We start from the raw sequence: 16,704 nt of genomic DNA on the forward strand, positions 1-16,704 counted from the left end.
GGAGTCTGACAGACAGCACTGTCACATCTGGAGCGGATCAGACTGCTGCGCACTGGGAGTCTGACTGACAGCACTGTCACACCTGGAGCGGATCAGACTGCTGCGCACTGGGAGTCTGACAGCACTGTCACACCTGGAGCGGATCAGACTGCTGCGCACTGGGAGTCTGACAGACAGCACTGTCACACCTGGAGCGGATCAGACTGCTGCACACTGGGAGTCTGACTGACAGCACTGTCACACCTGGAGCGGATCAGACTGCTGCGCACTGGGAGTCTGACTGACAGCACTGTCACACCTGGAGCGGATCAGACTGCTGCACACTGGGAGTCTGACTGACAGCACTGTCACACCTGGAGCGGATCAGACTGCTGCGAACTGGGAGTCTGACAGCACTGTCACACCTGGAGCGGATCAGACTGCTGCGCACTGGGAGTCTGACTGACAGCACTGTCACACCTGGAGCGGATCAGACTGCTGCACACTGGGAGTCTGACTGACAGCACTGTCACACCTGGAGCGGATCAGACTGCTGCGCACTGGGAGTCTGACTGACTGCACTGTCACACCTGGAGCGGATCAGACTGCTGCACACTGGGAGTCTGACAGCACTGTCACACCTGGAGCGGATCAGACTGCTGCGCACTGGGAGTCTGACTGACAGCACTGTCACACCTGGAGCGGATCAGACTGCTGCACACTGGGAGTCTGACTGACAGCACTGTCACACCTGGAGCGGATCAGACTGCTGCACTGTCACACCTGGAGCGGATCAGACTGCTGCGCACTGGGAGTCTGACTGACAGCACTGTCACACCTGGAGCGGATCAGACTGCTGCGCACTGGGAGTCTGACTGACAGCACTGTCACACCTGGAGCGGATCAGACTGCTGCACACTGGGAGTCTGACTGACAGCACTGTCACACCTGGAGCGGATCAGACTGCTGCGCACTGGGAGTCTGACTGACAGCACTGTCACACCTGGAGCGGATCAGACTGCTGCGCACTGGGAGTCTGACAGCACTGTCACACCTGGAGCGGATCAGACTGCTGCGCACTGGGAGTCTGACAGCACTGTCACACCTGGAGTGGATCAGACTGCTGCGCACTGGGAGTCTGACTGACAGCACTGTCACACCTGGAGCGGATCAGACTGCTGCGCACTGGGAGTCTGACTGACAGCACTGTCACACCTGGAGCGGATCAGACTGCTGCGCACTGGGAGTCTGACTGACAGCACTGTCACACCTGGAGCGGATCAGACTGCTGCGCACTGGGAGTCTGACTGACAGCACTGTCACACCTGGAGCGGATCAGACTGCTGCACACTGGGAGTCTGACTGACAGCACTGTCACACCTGGAGCGGATCAGACTGCTGCGCACTGGGAGTCTGACTGACAGCACTGTCACACCTGGAGCGGATCAGACTGCTGCACACTGGGAGTCTGACTGACAGCACTGTCACACCTGGAGCGGATCAGACTGCTGCGCACTGGGAGTCTGACTGACAGCACTGTCACACCTGGAGCGGATCAGACTGCTGCGCACTGGGAGTCTGACTGACAGCACTGTCACACCTGGAGCGGATCAGACTGCTGCACACTGGGAGTCTGACTGACAGCACTGTCACACCTGGAGCGGATCAGACTGCTGCGCACTGGGAGTGCGTTATACCACAGACCTGCGTATGGGTAAAACGACAATAACCTCGTACAACCAGGAACTATTCTTCTGTGACATTTTATTCTTTTTTTTTTTTACAAAAGAAAAGAAAAGTAATTCACACCATCCAAAATGAAATAAAACCACGAGGCTAAAGACGAGCTAGTCAGCCACTTCTCTCTCTCTCTCTCGCCCCTGAGGGGGCTGGAATGGGCTGAGGGAGACGGGACCCCCCTCTCTCACACAAAACCCCACGGCGGCCCCCAGCTGGCAGCAGTGCACTGTGGGCAGGGGTGTGGTGAGCACACGTGCGAGCCCTCGTGACAGACACGAGGGCTCCGACGTTACCGGGGCAACCAGACCGGTACTTCCTGTCTGTACACACGGGTGTGTCTGCACACACTCACACACACACACACAGGGCACAGCCCGAGATGCACACCTTGCGGAGAACTGTGAAGAGAGGGCTGTCCACTCCTGGTCCTGGAGGGGTCAGTCAGTCAGTGTGTGTGTCCACTCCTGGTCCTGGAGGGGTCAGTCAGTGTGTGTCCACTCCTGGTCCTGGAGGGGTCAGTCAGTCAGTGTGTGTGTCCACTCCTGGTCCTGGAGGGGTCAGTCAGTCAGTGTGTGTGTCCACTCCTGGTCCTGGAGGGGTCAGTCAGTCCGTGTGTGTGTCCACTCCTGGTCCTGGAGGGGTCAGTGTGTGTGTCCAGTCCTGGTCCTGGAGGGGTCAGTGTGTGTGTCCAGTCCTGGTCCTGGAGGGGTCAGTGTGTGTGTCCAGTCCTGGTCCTGGAGGGGTCAGTCAGTGTGTGTGTGTTCAGTCCTGGTCCTGGAGGGGTCAGTCAGTGTGTGTGTCCAGTCCTGGTCCTGGAGGGGTCAGTCAGTGTGTCCAGTCCTGGTCCTGGAGGGGTCAGTCAGTGTGTGTGTGTTCAGTCCTGGTCCTGGAGGGGTCAGTCAGTCAGTGTGTCCAGTCCTGGTCCTGGAGGGGTCAGTCAGTGTGTGTCCAGTCCTGGTCCTGGAGGGGTCAGTCAGTTTGTCCAGTCCTGGTCCTGGAGGGGTCAGTCAGTGTGTGTGTGTCCAGTCCTGGTCCTGGAGGGGTCAGTCAGTGTGTGTGTGTCCAGTCCTGGTCCTGGAGGGGTCAGTCAGTGTGTGTGTGTCTGCAGTCATGACACTGTGACCTCTGACCCCAAACACTGGCACCCAACCCCCCCCGGCACTGAGCCCCCCAGAAGACAGACAGACCGTGACCTCAGAAACGACAACTAAAGAAGTAACAAAAATAATCTTCCTCCTCCTCCTCCTCCCCCTCCGGTCAGTCTGTGCTCAGCGCTCCCGCGGGTGGGCCGCGGTATCCCCCCCCCTCACTCGTACTCGGCGATCAGGACCATCATGCCCACCCCGAACAGCAGCGCCAGCACCTCCAGCAGGGACTGGGCCGGGCCGGCCTGGCCCAGCAGCAGCTCGGGCAGCACGGTCACCGTGGCGATGTACACGAAGCCCCCCGCTGTGAAGGGCAGGACCCAGGCGGTCGCCGTGGCGCCCGCGCCCTCAGCCAGCAGCGAGCAGGCGGTGCCCGCCAGCGCCCCCAGGGCGGTCAGCAGCTGCAGCAGCATGGCCTGGACACAGGGGGAGAGGACACGGCGGTCAGCGGAGGGGACACAGAGAGACAGAGGGGACAGCGGACAGTACCTTCCTCTTGGTGCAGCCCGACTGGACCAGGATGGCGAGAGAGAGACGGGGGACAGGGGACAGGGGACAGTACCTTCCTCTTGGTGCAGCCCGACTGGACCAGGATGGCGAGAGAGAGACGGGGGACAGGGGACAGGGGACAGGGGACAGTACCTTCCTCTTGGTGCAGCCCGACTGGACCAGGATGGGGAGAGAGAGAGTGGACAGTGGACAGGGGGACAGTGGACAGTGGACAGGGGGACAGTGGACAGTACCTTCCTCTTGGTGCAGCCCGACTGGACCAGGATGGCGAGAGAAAGACGGGGGACGGGGGACAGGGGACAGTACCTTCCTCTTGGTGCAGCCCGACTGGACCAGGATGGCGAGAGAGAGACGGTGGACAGCGGACAGGGGGACAGTGGACAGGGGGACAGTGGACAGTACCTTCCTCTTGGAGCAGCCCGACTGGACCAGGATGGCGAGAGAGAGACGGGGGACAGTGGACAGGGGGACAGTGGACAGGGGGACAGTGGACAGTACCTTCCTCTTGGTGCAGCCCGACTGGACCAGGATGGTGAGAGAGAGACGGGGGACAGCGGACAGGGGGACAGTGGACAGTACCTTCCTCTTGGTGCAGCCCGACTGGACCAGGATGGCGAGAGAGAGACGGTGGACAGTGGACAGGGGGACAGTGGACAGTACCTTCCTCTTGGTGCAGCCCGACTGGACCAGGATGGGGAGAGAGAGAGTGGACAGTGGACAGTGGACAGTGGACAGTGGACAGGGGGACAGTGGACAGGGGGACAGTGGACAGTACCTTCCTCTTGGTGCAGCCCGACTGGACCAGGATGGCGAGAGAGAGAGTGGACAGTGGACAGTGGACAGTGGACAGGGGGACAGTGGACAGTACCTTCCTCTTGGTGCAGCCCGACTGGACCAGGATGGCGAGAGAGAGAGTGGACAGTGGACAGGGGGACAGTGGACAGTACCTTCCTCTTGGTGCAGCCCGACTGGACCAGGATGGCGAGAGAGAGACGGTGGACAGTGGACAGTGGACAGTGGACAGGGGGACAGTGGACAGTACCTTCCTCTTGGTGCAGCCCGACTGGACCAGGATGGGGAGAGAGAGAGTGGACAGTGGACAGTGGACAGTGGACAGGGGGACAGTGGACAGGGGGACAGTGGACAGTACCTTCCTCTTGGTGCAGCCCGACTGGACCAGGATGGGGAGAGAGAGAGTGGACAGTGGACAGTGGACAGTGGACAGGGGGACAGTGGACAGGGGGACAGTGGACAGTACCTTCCTCTTGGTGCAGCCCGACTGGACCAGGATGGCGAGAGAGAGAGTGGACAGTGGACAGTGGACAGGGGGACAGTGGACAGTACCTTCCTCTTGGTGCAGCCCGACTGGACCAGGATGGCGAAGTCTCCGATCTCGTGTGGGACCTCGTGCAGCAGGATGGTCACCGTGGTGACGACCCCCACCGCGGGGCTGATCAGGAAGGACGCCCCGATGGCCAGCCCGTCCGTGAAGTTGTGGGTGAAGTCGGCCGCCAGGTTCAGGTACCCCGAAACCTTGATATCTGTACAGGGAGAGAGACAGGCTCAGACACCCCGAAACCTTGACATCTGTACAGGGAGAGAGACAGGCTCAGACGCCCCGAAACCTTGATATCTGTACAGGCAGAGAGACAGGCTCAGACACCCCTAAACCTTGATATCTGTACAGGGAGAGAGACAGGCTCAGACGCCCCGAAACCTTGACATCTGTACAGGGAGAGAGACAGGCTCAGACGCCCCGAAACCTTGACATCTGTACAGGGAGAGAGACAGGCTCAGACGCCCCGAAACCTTGACATCTGTACAGGGAGAGAGACAGGCTCAGACGCCCCGAAACCTTGACATCTGTACAGGGAGAGAGACAGGCTCAGACGCCCCGAAACCTTGACATCTGTACAGGCAGAGAGACAGGCTCAGACGCCCCGAAACCTTGACATCTGTACAGGGAGAGAGACAGGCTCAGACGCCCCGAAACCTTGACATCTGTACAGGCAGAGAGACGGGCTCAGACGCCCCGAAACCTTGACATCTGTACAGGCAGAGAGACGGGCTCAGACACCCCGAAACCTTGACATCTGTACAGGCAGAGAGACGGGCTCAGACGCCCCGAAACCCCATTATCTGTACAGAGAGACAGAAGCCCATGAACACACCGCGAGACCAGCTTCCACAGACTGTCCCTCAAGTACCTGTCTGTCTCTCCACCTCCTGCTCCTTCCTCTGCTCCTGGGCCTGGCTGTCGGTCTTCCTCTGCCTCACCCCCTCCTGCTCAACCCTCCCCCCCTTCTCCTCCGGCTCCTCCGGCTTCTCCAGCTTCTCCGGGGCTCCTGGGGGGAGAGAGGGACATTGAGAGAGAGGGACCGGGAGAGAGAGGGACCGGGAGAGAGAGAGGGGACTGGGACAGGAGAGAGAGGGGGAGAGGGGACAGGAGAGAGAGGGGGAGAGGGGACAGTGAGAGAGAGGGACCGGGAGAGAGGACAGTGAGAGAGAGGGACCGGGAGAGAGAGAGGGGACCGGGAGAGAGAGAGGGGACCGGGAGAGAGAGGGGACAGTGACCTGTACCTACCGTGGGCGTGAGAGTGGGCGTGGGAGTGGGCGTGGGAGTGGGCGTGCCCCCCCTTCAGCAGGCGCACAAACTTCTCCACCACCAGGAAGGCCACGATGCCGGCCAGCACCCACAGCCCCACCGACATCATGTGGCCGTGAGCGCCACCTGCAGGGGGAGGGAGGGGACAGCGCCGCCTGAGACACTGCTGATCCCCCAGTCTGCACCCGCTTCCAGGAAACACCCCCCCCCGCCCGCCCGTCAATCATACCCGAGTGGGAGTGTCCATGGTCACCTGACTCCTCCTGGCCCTGGGAGTGGCTGTGTCCCTCCTCACCGTGGTGCGAGTGAGGCTCTGAAAGAGAGGAGTCCAGACCCTCACACAGAGCCCTGAGGCACTCCTCACACAGAGAGAGGAGTCCAGACCCTCACACAGACCCCAGAGACACCCCTCACACAGAGAGAGGAGTCCAGACCCTCACACAGACCCCAGAGGCACTCCTCACACAGAGAGAGGAGTCCAGACCCTCACACAGACCCCAGAGACACTCCTCACACACAGAGAGAGGAGTCCAGACCCTCACACAGACCCCAGAGACACTCCTCACACAGAGAGAGGAGTCCAGACCCTCACACAGACCCCAGAGACACTCCTCACACAGAGAGAGGAGTCCGGACCCTCACACAGACCCCAGAGACACTCCTCACACAGAGAGAGGAGTCCGGACCCTCACACAGACCCCAGAGACACTCCTCACACAGAGAGAGGAGTCCAGACCCTCACACAGACCCCAGAGACACTCCTCACACAGAGAGAGGAGTCCAGACCCTCACACAGACCCCAGAGACACTCCTCACACAGAGAGAGGAGTCCAGACCCTCACACAGACCCCAGAGACACTCCTCACACAGAGAGAGGAGTCCAGACCCTCACACAGACCCCAGAGACACTCCTCACACAGAGAGAGGAGTCCAGACCCTCACACAGACCCCAGGGACACTCCTCACACAGAGAGAGGAGTCCAGACCCTCACACAGAGAGAGGAGTCCAGACCCTCACACAGACCCGGAGGCTCACCCAGCGCGTGTGGGATCAGGTGCAGGAAGGCGTCCCCCAGCAGCCCCCCGGACGCGAAGCTCAGCAGGACCTTCAGCAGGTTCTGGTGCTGGTCGGTGTTGGACTGGACCGGTATCAGGAAGAGGATGAGGAAGGGAGCCGCGCTGATCAGCAGGGTGGCGCCCACAGCCTGGCCGGGTCAGAAGGGGACAGGCCCGGGTCAGAACCGGACGGGACGGGCCGGGTTGGCGCCTCTCAGCCGACCAGAGCTCGGCGGTGTCGGTCTCGCGCTCTCTCTCTCCGTACCTGAGTCCACAGCTCCAGCGTGCTCCTGCTGTCTCCTGCCCCTCTCTCCCGTCTCTCGCTCCCGTCGGCGTGAGGCTCAGAGTGAGAGTGCGCGTGGGGCTCAGAGTGAGCGTGAGAGTGCGAATCCTCGTGCGAGTGAGCGTGCGAATCCCCGTGCGAGTGGGCGTGCGAATCCCCGTGCGAGTGGGCGTGCGAATCCCCGTGCGAGTGGGCGTGCGAATCCCCGTGCGAGTGGGCGTGCGAATCCCCGTGCGAGGGCAGGTTGGCCTCGGCGCTCCACTTGCTGGCGCCGTGGTGCATCTTCCCCCCCCCGTGCGAGTGGCCGTGGCAGCCGCCGCCGCCGCCGCCGCCGCCCCCGTGCGAGTGGGAGTGGGAGTGGGAGAGCGCGGGCTGGAGGAGGGCGCCGGCGGCGAACAGCGCCGCCCAGAGGACAGACAGGCGCACTGCGCCTCTCCCTGCCAATGTCATCCTTCACACCTGGGGGGAGAGAGAGAGAGAGACAGGACTGGACCTGTAATTAACGCTAACTAACCACCCCGGCCTGCGGGTCACAGAGCTCTTTGCACACAGGAGGGGACCTGCACCAGTAACCCCACCTGGGAGACGCTCAGATACCATTGTGCACCAGTAACCCCACCTGGGAAACGCACAGATACCATTGTGCACCAGTAACCCCACCTGGGAGACGCTCAGATACCATTGTGCACCAGTAACCCCACCTGGGAGACGCACAGCGATCAGTCTGCACCAGTAACCCCACCTGGGAGACGCACAGATACCATTGAGCACCAGTAACCCCACCTGGGAAACGCACAGATACCTTTGTGCACCAGTAACCCCACGTGGGAGATGCACCAGTAACCCCACCTGGGAGAGGCACAGAGACCATTGTGCACCAGTAACCCCACCTGGGAGACACACTGCGATCATTGTGCACCAGTAACCCCACCTGGGAGACATACAGCGATCAGTCTCCACCAGTAACCCCACCTGGGAGACGCACAGAGACAATTGTGCACCAGTAACCCCACCTGGGAGACGCACAGCGATCACTGTGCACCAGTAACCCCACCAGTGAGACGCACAGCGATCACTGTACACCAGTAACCCCACCTGGGAGACACCCCTCGACCCCTGCACCCCTGTAAGATCACAAGCACACCAGCACCATCCCAAGTCCTACTGATAGCAACACCTCTGATGGACCTGCGCTGGCCAGCGGGTGTCCCCCGGCCCGGGGCCCTGCCGGACTCTCCACACGGATAAACCCGCTCCGAGCCGGGGAGAGGCGCCCGCGCCGCAGGAACATGAACTCCTGGGTGTCTGCATCCACGCACACACACACACAGAGACAAACTCTCGCATCAGCACGGGTGCGTGTGTGTGTTTGTGTGTGATAAATGAGCGCACCTCCCCGGCGAGGGTCACCCTGAGCCCGGACGTGTGTGTGTGTCTGCGACAGCTCGCTCACCGGTCCGGAGAAGCAGGCCGCCCCAGTACGTGTAGCCGGGTTTCTGATGCGCGGTACTCCGGCTCGCCGTGTCTGTCTCTCTCTCTCTGTCTCGGCACAGACGTGGCACAGCAGCCAACACAGACTCTCGCGAGATTTCCCTCCCCCCCCCTTGACAGCCGGGCAAAGGCGGCGGAGATCTCGCGAGACGCCCGTGGCCCGGATGCCGGATGCCGGATGCCGGATGCGGGGGGCGGAGACAAAGGGGGGCGGGACACGGGGCTGTCGGCAGCGGCTGGCTGGCTGGTGGGGGAGGAGGGAGCGGTACGTCAAGGCTCCGGTTCCGGGCTGGCGCGGCGACCGCCGGCGCTTTGGTTCCGGGCGCGTTTGTGGGTCCAGGCCAGCTGAGCTGAGCTGAGCTGAGCTGAGCTGAACACCGCCAACGGGCTGCCTCAGAGCGACAGCATGAGGTGAAAATCAGGGCACGGACAGAGCAGTGTAGTCGATAAGTGACGTAATTACCCCTAATCCCCCACCTGTAACTGACTGGACTGGGAGCTGGACTAGTTCTTCACTGGGATTATAATCAGACTCCACTGACACTGACAGAGCAGTCTGAGACTCTCCAGGCTGGACTGGACTGACTGGACTGGGAGCTGGATGAGTTCTTCACTGGGATTATAATCAGACTCCACCGACACTCTGAGACCGAGACTCTCCAGGCTGGACTGGGAGCTGGATTAGTCTTTCACTGGGATTAATCTGGATTCCTTGAATAAGACTGAGACATCAGCTATGAATAGAATAACATTTATTACAAATATACAGATAATATTGACAAATCACCTCCATCATATTTAATACTTTGCTCGTGCACATGTGTGTGTGAGGAGTGTGTGTGTGTGTGAGGAGTGTTTGTGTGTGAGAGGAGTGTTTGTGTCTGTGTGAGGAGTGTGTGTGTGTGTGTGTGAGAGAGAGAGAGGAGTGTTTGTGTGTGAGAGGAGTGTTTGTGTGTGAGAGGAGTGTTTGTGTGTGTGTGTGTGTGTGTGAGAGGAGTGTGTGTGTGTGTGAGGAGTGTTTGTGTGTGTGAGAGGAGTGTTTGTGTGTGTGAGGAGTGTGTGTGTGTGAGAGAGAGGAGTGTTTGTGTGTGTGAGGAGTGTGTGTGTGTGTGAGAGAGAGGAGTGTTTGTGTGTGAGAGGAGTGTTTGTGTGTGAGAGGAGTGTTTGTGTGTGTGTGTGAGAGAGGAGTGTTTGTGTGTGAGAGGAGTGTTTGTGTGTGTGTGTGTGTGAGAGAGGAGTGTTTGTGTGTGAGAGGAGTGTTTGTGTGTGTGTGTGAGAGAGGAGTGTTTGTGTGTGAGAGGAGTGTTTGTGAGTGTTTGTGTGAGACAGGAGTGTTTGTGTGTGAGAGGAGTGTTTGTGAGTGTTTGTGTGTGAGAGGAGTGTCTGTGTGTGTGTGTGTGTGTGTGTGTGTGTGTGTGTGTGTGAGGAGTGTGTGTGTGTGAGAGGCTCCACAGTCTGATCCTCCTGGTCGAGTGTGACCAGAGACCGAACGCTGAGATTCTGGGGGCGCGGGACGAGACCATCTGCCCCGTGCCCGCAGGAACATCGCCCCAGGGGTGTGAGGGGACGCCCCAAAAGCCCCGCGAGCAGAGGGGGGGGGGGGGTTAGTTAAGACAGACGATGAAGTCCTTAAGATACGAGTCAATGAAGATAAGAGCCAGGCTGACCCCCGACCCCCGACCCCCGACCCCGAAGAGACCCGAAGGGTTAAAACCATTTCGATTGACAACAAACAAACAAGCACAGGAAATAAGAGAAGGCCCCCCAGCACCCCGGGCCCCCCGCATCGAGGGGGAGGGGGATTCTGGGACAGGCCGGGGGGGGGGGGGGGGGGCGGTACCGAGACCGAGGTGCCGGCGGTCCGGTCCGGACCTTCCGGTTCTGGAGCGGCGCGGACGCAGAGCCCACACGCACAAGCGCGTCACCGCGCGCGGCGGGCGTGTTAATACAAGAGGGGTCAGGGGTCGCGGCGCCCGCCGCCGAGACACGCCAGGGGAGGGGGGGGCGCCCCCCCGCAGGACGACACCTCGCCCGCCCCCCCGGCCCCCCCGGCCCCCCGCCCTCAGATGCTCAGCAGCCAGAAGAAGAAGAAGATGGCGACAAAGAGGAACAGGGAGTCCTGCCAGCTGTTGCCGTTGCCGGGGTTACCGTTGTCCGGGTAACCGCCGCCTGGGTGGGGAGTATCTGGGGGCGAGGAAGAGAACCCCCAAATCAGAACAGATTCCAGCTGGAGAGTCGCTATATAACCTCATGATACTGAGAGCACAACACACACACTCCTGTACAGACACACACACTCCTGTAGAGACACACACACACACTCCTGTACAGACAGACACACACACACACTCCTGTACAGACAGACACACACACACACTCCTGTACAGACACACACACACACACACTCCTGTACAGACACACACACTCCTGTAGAGACACACACACACACTCCTGTACAGACTCTTACTGGACACACTGTAGAGACACACACACTCCTGTAGACTCTTATTGGACACACTGTATAGACACACACACACTCCTGTAGACTCTTACTGGACACACTGTATAGACACACACACTCCTGTACAGACTCTTACTGGACACACTGTATAGACACACACACACACTCCTGTACAGACTCTTATTGGACACACTGTATAGACACACACACACACTCCTGTACAGACTCTTATTGGACACACTGTATAGACACACACACACACTCCTGTACAGACTCTTATTGGACACACTGTATAGACACACACACACTCCTGTAGACTCTTACTGGACACACTGTAGAGACACACACACACTCCTGTACAGACTCTTACTGGACACACTGTATAGACACACACACACTCCTGTACAGACTCTTACTGGACACACTGTATAGACACACACACACTCTCCTGTACAGACTCTTATTGGACACACTGTATAGACACACACACACTCCTGTACAGACTCTTATTGGACACACTGTATAGACACACACACACTCCTGTACAGACTCTTATTGGACACACTGTATAGACACACACACACTCCTGTACAGACACACTGTACCTGCGCGGTGAAACGGGTCATTGGTGTTGAAGACTGTAGTGAAGAAACCAAAGGGAAACGCACCAATACCGAAGGACATGTGGAACCCAGTGTCACCGAAACCCTGGAAGGGCTGAGAGAGAGAGGGGTTCATACACTCCAGTACATGAACACTGCACTGAGAGAGAGAGGGGTTCATACACACACACTGACTGGACACTCCAGTACATGAACACTGCACTGAGAGAGAGAGGGGTTCATACACACACACTGACTGGACACTCCAGTACATGAACACTGCACTGAGAGAGAGAGGGGTTCATACACACACACTGACTGGACACTCCAGTACATGAACACTGCACTGAGAGAGAGAGGGGTTCATACACACACCCTGACTGGACACTCCAGTACATGAACACTGCACTGAGAGAGAGAGGGGTTCATACAGACACACTGACTGGACACTCCAGTACATGAACACTGCACTGAGAGAGAGAGGGGTTCATACACACACACTGACTGGACACTCCAGTACATGAACACTGCACTGAGAGAGAGAGGGGTTCATACACACACCCTGACTGGACACTCCAGTACATGAACACTGCACTGAGAGAGAGAGGGGTTCATACAGACACACTGACTGGACACTCCAGTACATGAACACTGCACTGAGAGAGAGAGGGGTTCATACACACACACTGACTGGACACTCCAGTACATGAACACTGACCTGAGAGAGAGAGGGGTTCATACACACACACTGACTGGACACTCCAGTACATGAACACTGCACTGAGAGAGAGGGGTTCATACACACACACTGACTGGACACTCCAGTACATGAACACTGCACTGAGAGAGAGAGGGGTTCACACAGACACACTGACTGGACACTCCAGTACATGAACACTGCACTGAGAGAGAGAGGGGTTCATACAGACACACTGACTGGACACTCCAGTACATGAACACTGCACTGAGAGAGAGAGAGGTTCACACAGACACACTGACTGGACACTCCAGTACATGAACACTGCACTGAGAGAGAGAGGGGTTCATACAGACACACTGACTGGACACTCCAGTACATGAACACTGCACTGAGAGAGAGAGGGGTTCACACACACACACTGACTGGACACTCCAGTACATGAACACTGCACTGAGAGAGAGAGGGGTTCATACAGACACACTGACTGGACACTCCAGTACATGAACACTGCACTGAGAGAGAGAGGGGGGTTCATACAGACACACTGACTGGACACTCCAGTACATGAACACTGCACTGAGAGAGAGGGGTTCATACAGACACACTGACTGGACACTCCAGTACATGAACACTGCACTGAGAGAGAGAGGGGTTCATACAGACACACTGACTGGACACTCCAGTACATGAACACTGCACTGAGAGAGAGGGGTTCATACAGACACCCTGACTCAGTGACTCACCCCTCTGCTCTCCGGCTCTGGTCTCTGTCCCTGAGGTCGAGGAGGAGTTTTCAATCTATAAAAACACCAAGAAAGAGTTAATTCATGAAGCTGAGCAAAGATACCAACAACTGGAAAACAGGAAACCTCCTGAGTCTTTCAGAAGACCGGGTTTCGCAGTGCTCTGTGGTCCGACTGTTACCACTAGACAACGGGTCAGATGTAAAACCTGGAAAGGAAGGGACTGCTGTGCAGCTGGAGTCTATGAGCACTAAAAACCTGCCCCACTTCACTCAGACAGACACTGGCGCACAGTGGACACACAACGGACAGGACAGGACAGGACAGTACCGTGGGTCATCCTGACTTGAGCTCCCTCTTCCATACAGAGGAATAACGTTCTCCCGGCTGATCCCGGCCTTACACACTGGACACTGCTGTCTGCTGGGGCGGGTCTCCAACCACTGAGAGAGAGAGGGGTTAATACACTCCAGGACATGAACACTGACCTGAGAGAGAGAGAGACTGACTGGACACTCCAGGACATGAACACTGACCTGAGAGAGAGGGGTTCATACACACACACTGACTGGACACTCCAGGACATGAACACTGCACTGAGAGAGAGAGGGGTTCATACAGACACACTGACTGGACACTCCAGTACATGAACACTGTACTGGGAGAGAGACAAACTGACTGAAAGTTACATTAAACATACACCAAGGAAGAAATTAAAAAAACACTTACTTGGTGTAGACATGGCCAGCTGTTTCATGAAAGAAAGCAAAGAGATTTGCATTTAATTTCAGAAAGGTTACAAACAAGAAGTCACTATGCACATTAGACCCGTTTGGTGGGTCAGTAGCTAATTGATCAGAGGAATTCATCCAGCTGTTCCACTCCCCCACCCCCCTCTGTGTACAGAAGAGCCTCCTGTCCTGACTGGAGGAGCTCACCCAGCTGTGTCTGGAGAGAAGCCAGGGTATCGGCTTCAACCACAGGGCTGGGCAGCCTGTTCCCCACCCCCACCTCTCTCTGTGTACACACACACACACAGACAGTGTCGCTGCCTCTGAGCCCCGACCCCAGCTCGCACCAGAACAGATGTCCGCACAGGCTGATCACCGCGTCCCTGGCCGTGTCCAGGCAGATGTTACACTCGAAGGTGGCCCGGTCGCGCTCCGTGTCCCGGCCCAGCCCGCCTCCCGTCCCGCCCCGGTCGCCGTCCTCGGCCGGACCGCTGTCCGCCGTGCGCCTGGGCTCCGCCGCCATGTTTGTTTACCTGCCTGGCTCGCTCGCTCGCTCGCCTCCGGTCTCTTCCGGTTTCCGCCGGTGACACGCCGGGCCCGTAATTCACCGAGTAGAGGCGCCTCCCGGCTTGGCGAGGGCACTCGCGTCGAGCATGAATGGGTCGCGATTCTTTCAGAAATGCGTTTATCCTGCGCTCTGTTTTTATCATATTCAGGTTCCCCACACTTGTGCTGTGCTTTAAGCCTGATCTCACTGAGCTGTACTGCGCTGTACTGTGTTTTTACCCTGCTCTCACTGGGCTGTACTGCACTGTACTGTTTTTACCCCGTTCTTACTGCACTGTACTGTGTTTTTACCCTGATCTGATCTCACTGGGCTGTACTGCACTGTACTGTGTTTTTACCCTGTTCTTAGTGGGCTTTACTGCGCGGTACTGTACTGTTTTTTAACCCTGATCTCACTGGGCTGTACTGCACTGTACTGTGTTTTTACCCTGATCTCGCTGGGCTGTACTGCGCTGTACTGTGTTTTTACCCTGCTCTCACTGGGCTGTATTGCACTGTACTGTGTTTTTACCCTGATCTCACTGGGCTGTACTGCGCTGTACTGTATTTTTACCCTGCTCTCACTGGGCTGTACTGTGTTTTTACCCTGCTCTCACTGGGCTGTACTGCACTGTACTGTGTTTTTACCCCGTTCTTACTGGGCTGTACTGCACTATACTCTGTTTTTACCCTGTTATTACTGTGCTTTACTGCACTGTAGTGTGTTTTGACCCTGTTCTTACTGGGCTGTACTGCACTGTACTGTGTTTTTACCCTGATCTCACTGGGCTGTACTGCACTGTACTGTGTTTTTACCCTGTTCTTACTGTGCTTTACTGCACTGTACTGTGTTTTTACCCTGTTCTTACTGGGCTTTACTGCGCTGTACTGTGCTTTTAACCCTGATCTCGCTGGGCTGTACTGCGCTGTACTGTGTTTTTACGCTGCTCTCACTGGGCTGTACTACACTGTACTGTGTTTTTAACCCTGATCTCGCTGGGCTTTACTGCACTGTACTGTGTTTTTACCCTGATCCTACTGGGCTGTACTGCGCTGTACTGTGTTTTTTTGCCGTGAGAGAAGGAGAAACGTTGTCAGGTTTGTCAGAAACAAAAGACCCCAGTTCATCAAAGTGTATCAAACTCCTACACGTGATTGGAGCTATCTGTCTATTTAAATTAAATCCATATTCATGAATAATGTGTCTGTATCATGAATTTAATTAAACAGACGTTCATCCCGACATTTGTGTGCGACTTTTCTTCTGTACAGGACGAGACGACACTGCTCTAGCGTGTATGAAGCGACTCGGTTTTCCAGCGTCTTTGGAAAGAAGTGTTAAGTAGACGGAGCTAAGACGATCTTTCTTTGCGCTGAAATGTGGAAACGAGGTTTTAACAGTGTACGGTAGCCCACCAGCGAGCATCCTTCCCTCCGACATCGGATCTGGATGTTCATTGGACAATCCTGCCGCCACTCAAACCTGAGCCCCTTTCGCTGGGACATGATTGGACGAGCTGCCGGAGAACCGCCTCTCTTTCTAAAGGCGATTGGGTAGACGTCACGCCACTCAATTCGGCCTCGCCGCCTCAAACGGGGGGCAGGTGGGCGGGGCGCCGGGGTGGGGGAGGGGCGGTATCGCCCGACCTGCCCCGGCGATTGGACGCCGCGGATGTCCGTCACTCTGCAGCTCTGCCGCTGGACAGCTGGGTAAGTAATGGCGAGAACGGAGGCCGCGAGCACGGTCGCTTCGCCCCGACAGGCCCAGGTGACAAAACTACATTTCCCAGCAGGCTTTTGGCCTCTCCCCCCTCTCGGGTCCGTCGCTTTGGCCAGGTGCTGGAGCCTATCCCAGCGGGCAACGGGCGCAAGGCAGGACAACACCCTGGACGGGACACAAGTCCGTCACTGGACACACACACACACACACACACACACCAGGGTCATTTCTTCAGAGAAGCGACCGGACCGCGGGAGCAATCCCACGCGAGCGCGGGGAGAACATACAGGCTCCACACAGACAGCGCCCCCGGGGGTTGGACCCGGGACCAGCGCGCCGGTGTGCGCCGCCGAGGTCCCGCTCCACCCGTCCAGAATCCCCCGGGCCTGGGC

General features: G+C 57.7%; 2 protein-coding genes and 1 long non-coding RNA gene across 7 annotated transcripts; 1 reads left to right on the forward strand and 2 right to left on the reverse strand.

Annotated features, from left to right (window-relative positions):
* Positions 1–1,726: 1,726 nt before the first annotated feature.
* slc39a7 (solute carrier family 39 member 7) lies at positions 1,727–8,931 on the reverse strand. Of its 2 annotated transcripts, none has more exons than XM_088631915.1 (8): positions 8,772–8,931; positions 7,301–7,777; positions 7,016–7,184; positions 6,209–6,292; positions 5,959–6,105; positions 5,582–5,719; positions 4,719–4,915; positions 1,727–3,280 (listed from the first exon to the last, which is right to left on the reverse strand). In XM_088631915.1, exons 2-8 carry the CDS (start codon positions 7,766–7,768, stop codon positions 3,026–3,028), a joined length of 1,458 nt encoding a protein of 485 aa, XP_088488041.1. In that variant the 5' UTR covers positions 7,769–7,777; positions 8,772–8,931; the 3' UTR covers positions 1,727–3,025. The 2 variants fall into 2 exon arrangements, with proteins under 2 accessions (XP_088488041.1, XP_088488042.1); XM_088631916.1 differs by having other exon boundaries at positions 8,711–8,884.
* Positions 8,932–9,544: 613 nt separating this feature from the next.
* Positions 9,545–10,375, forward strand: LOC148662337 (uncharacterized). 4 transcript variants are annotated; one of them, XR_015936762.1, is made up of 4 exons: positions 9,545–9,646; positions 9,752–9,864; positions 9,905–10,077; positions 10,236–10,375. It is a non-coding gene; the product is annotated as an uncharacterized LOC148662337 (long non-coding RNA). The 4 variants fall into 4 exon arrangements; XR_015936763.1 differs by having other exon boundaries at positions 9,550–9,680; positions 9,802–9,864; XR_015936761.1 differs by having other exon boundaries at positions 9,579–9,642; positions 9,804–9,864.
* rnf5 (ring finger protein 5) lies at positions 10,236–14,573 on the reverse strand. Its single transcript, XM_088632012.1, has 6 exons — positions 14,394–14,573; positions 14,045–14,063; positions 13,646–13,758; positions 13,316–13,370; positions 11,876–11,987; positions 10,236–10,993 (listed from the first exon to the last, which is right to left on the reverse strand). Exons 1-6 carry the CDS (start codon positions 14,567–14,569, stop codon positions 10,872–10,874), a joined length of 597 nt encoding a protein of 198 aa, XP_088488138.1. The 5' UTR covers positions 14,570–14,573; the 3' UTR covers positions 10,236–10,871.
* Positions 14,574–16,704: the final 2,131 nt, after the last annotated feature.

The sequence above is a fragment of the Lepisosteus platostomus genome, chromosome 5 (genome assembly GCF_059453375.1).
Source record: "Lepisosteus platostomus isolate fLepPlt1 chromosome 5, fLepPlt1.hap1, whole genome shotgun sequence".
In the NCBI taxonomy this organism is placed as follows: Eukaryota; Metazoa; Chordata; class Actinopteri; order Semionotiformes; family Lepisosteidae; genus Lepisosteus; species Lepisosteus platostomus.

Excerpts from the sequence above, each read along its gene's own strand:
- rnf5 (XM_088632012.1), bottom strand. The coding sequence starts at position 14,569 with ATGGCGGCGGAGCCCAGGCGCACGGCGGACAGCGGTCCGGCCGAGGAC. Across the intron at positions 13,371-13,645 it reads TCAAGTCAGGATGACCCACG|ATTGAAAACTCCTCCTCGAC; the intron begins GTACTGTCCTGT and ends GTGTTTTTATAG. Across the intron at positions 11,988-13,315 it reads CAGAGCCGGAGAGCAGAGGG|CCCTTCCAGGGTTTCGGTGA; the intron begins GTGAGTCACTGA and ends TCTCTCTCTCAG.
- slc39a7 (XM_088631915.1), bottom strand. The coding sequence starts at position 7,768 with ATGACATTGGCAGGGAGAGGCGCAGTGCGCCTGTCTGTCCTCTGGGCG. Across the intron at positions 5,720-5,958 it reads CGCCCACTCTCACGCCCACG|GAGCCCCGGAGAAGCTGGAG; the intron begins GTAGGTACAGGT and ends CTCTCCCCCCAG. Across the intron at positions 3,281-4,718 it reads CGGGCTGCACCAAGAGGAAG|GCCATGCTGCTGCAGCTGCT; the intron begins GTACTGTCCACT and ends CCCTGTGTCCAG.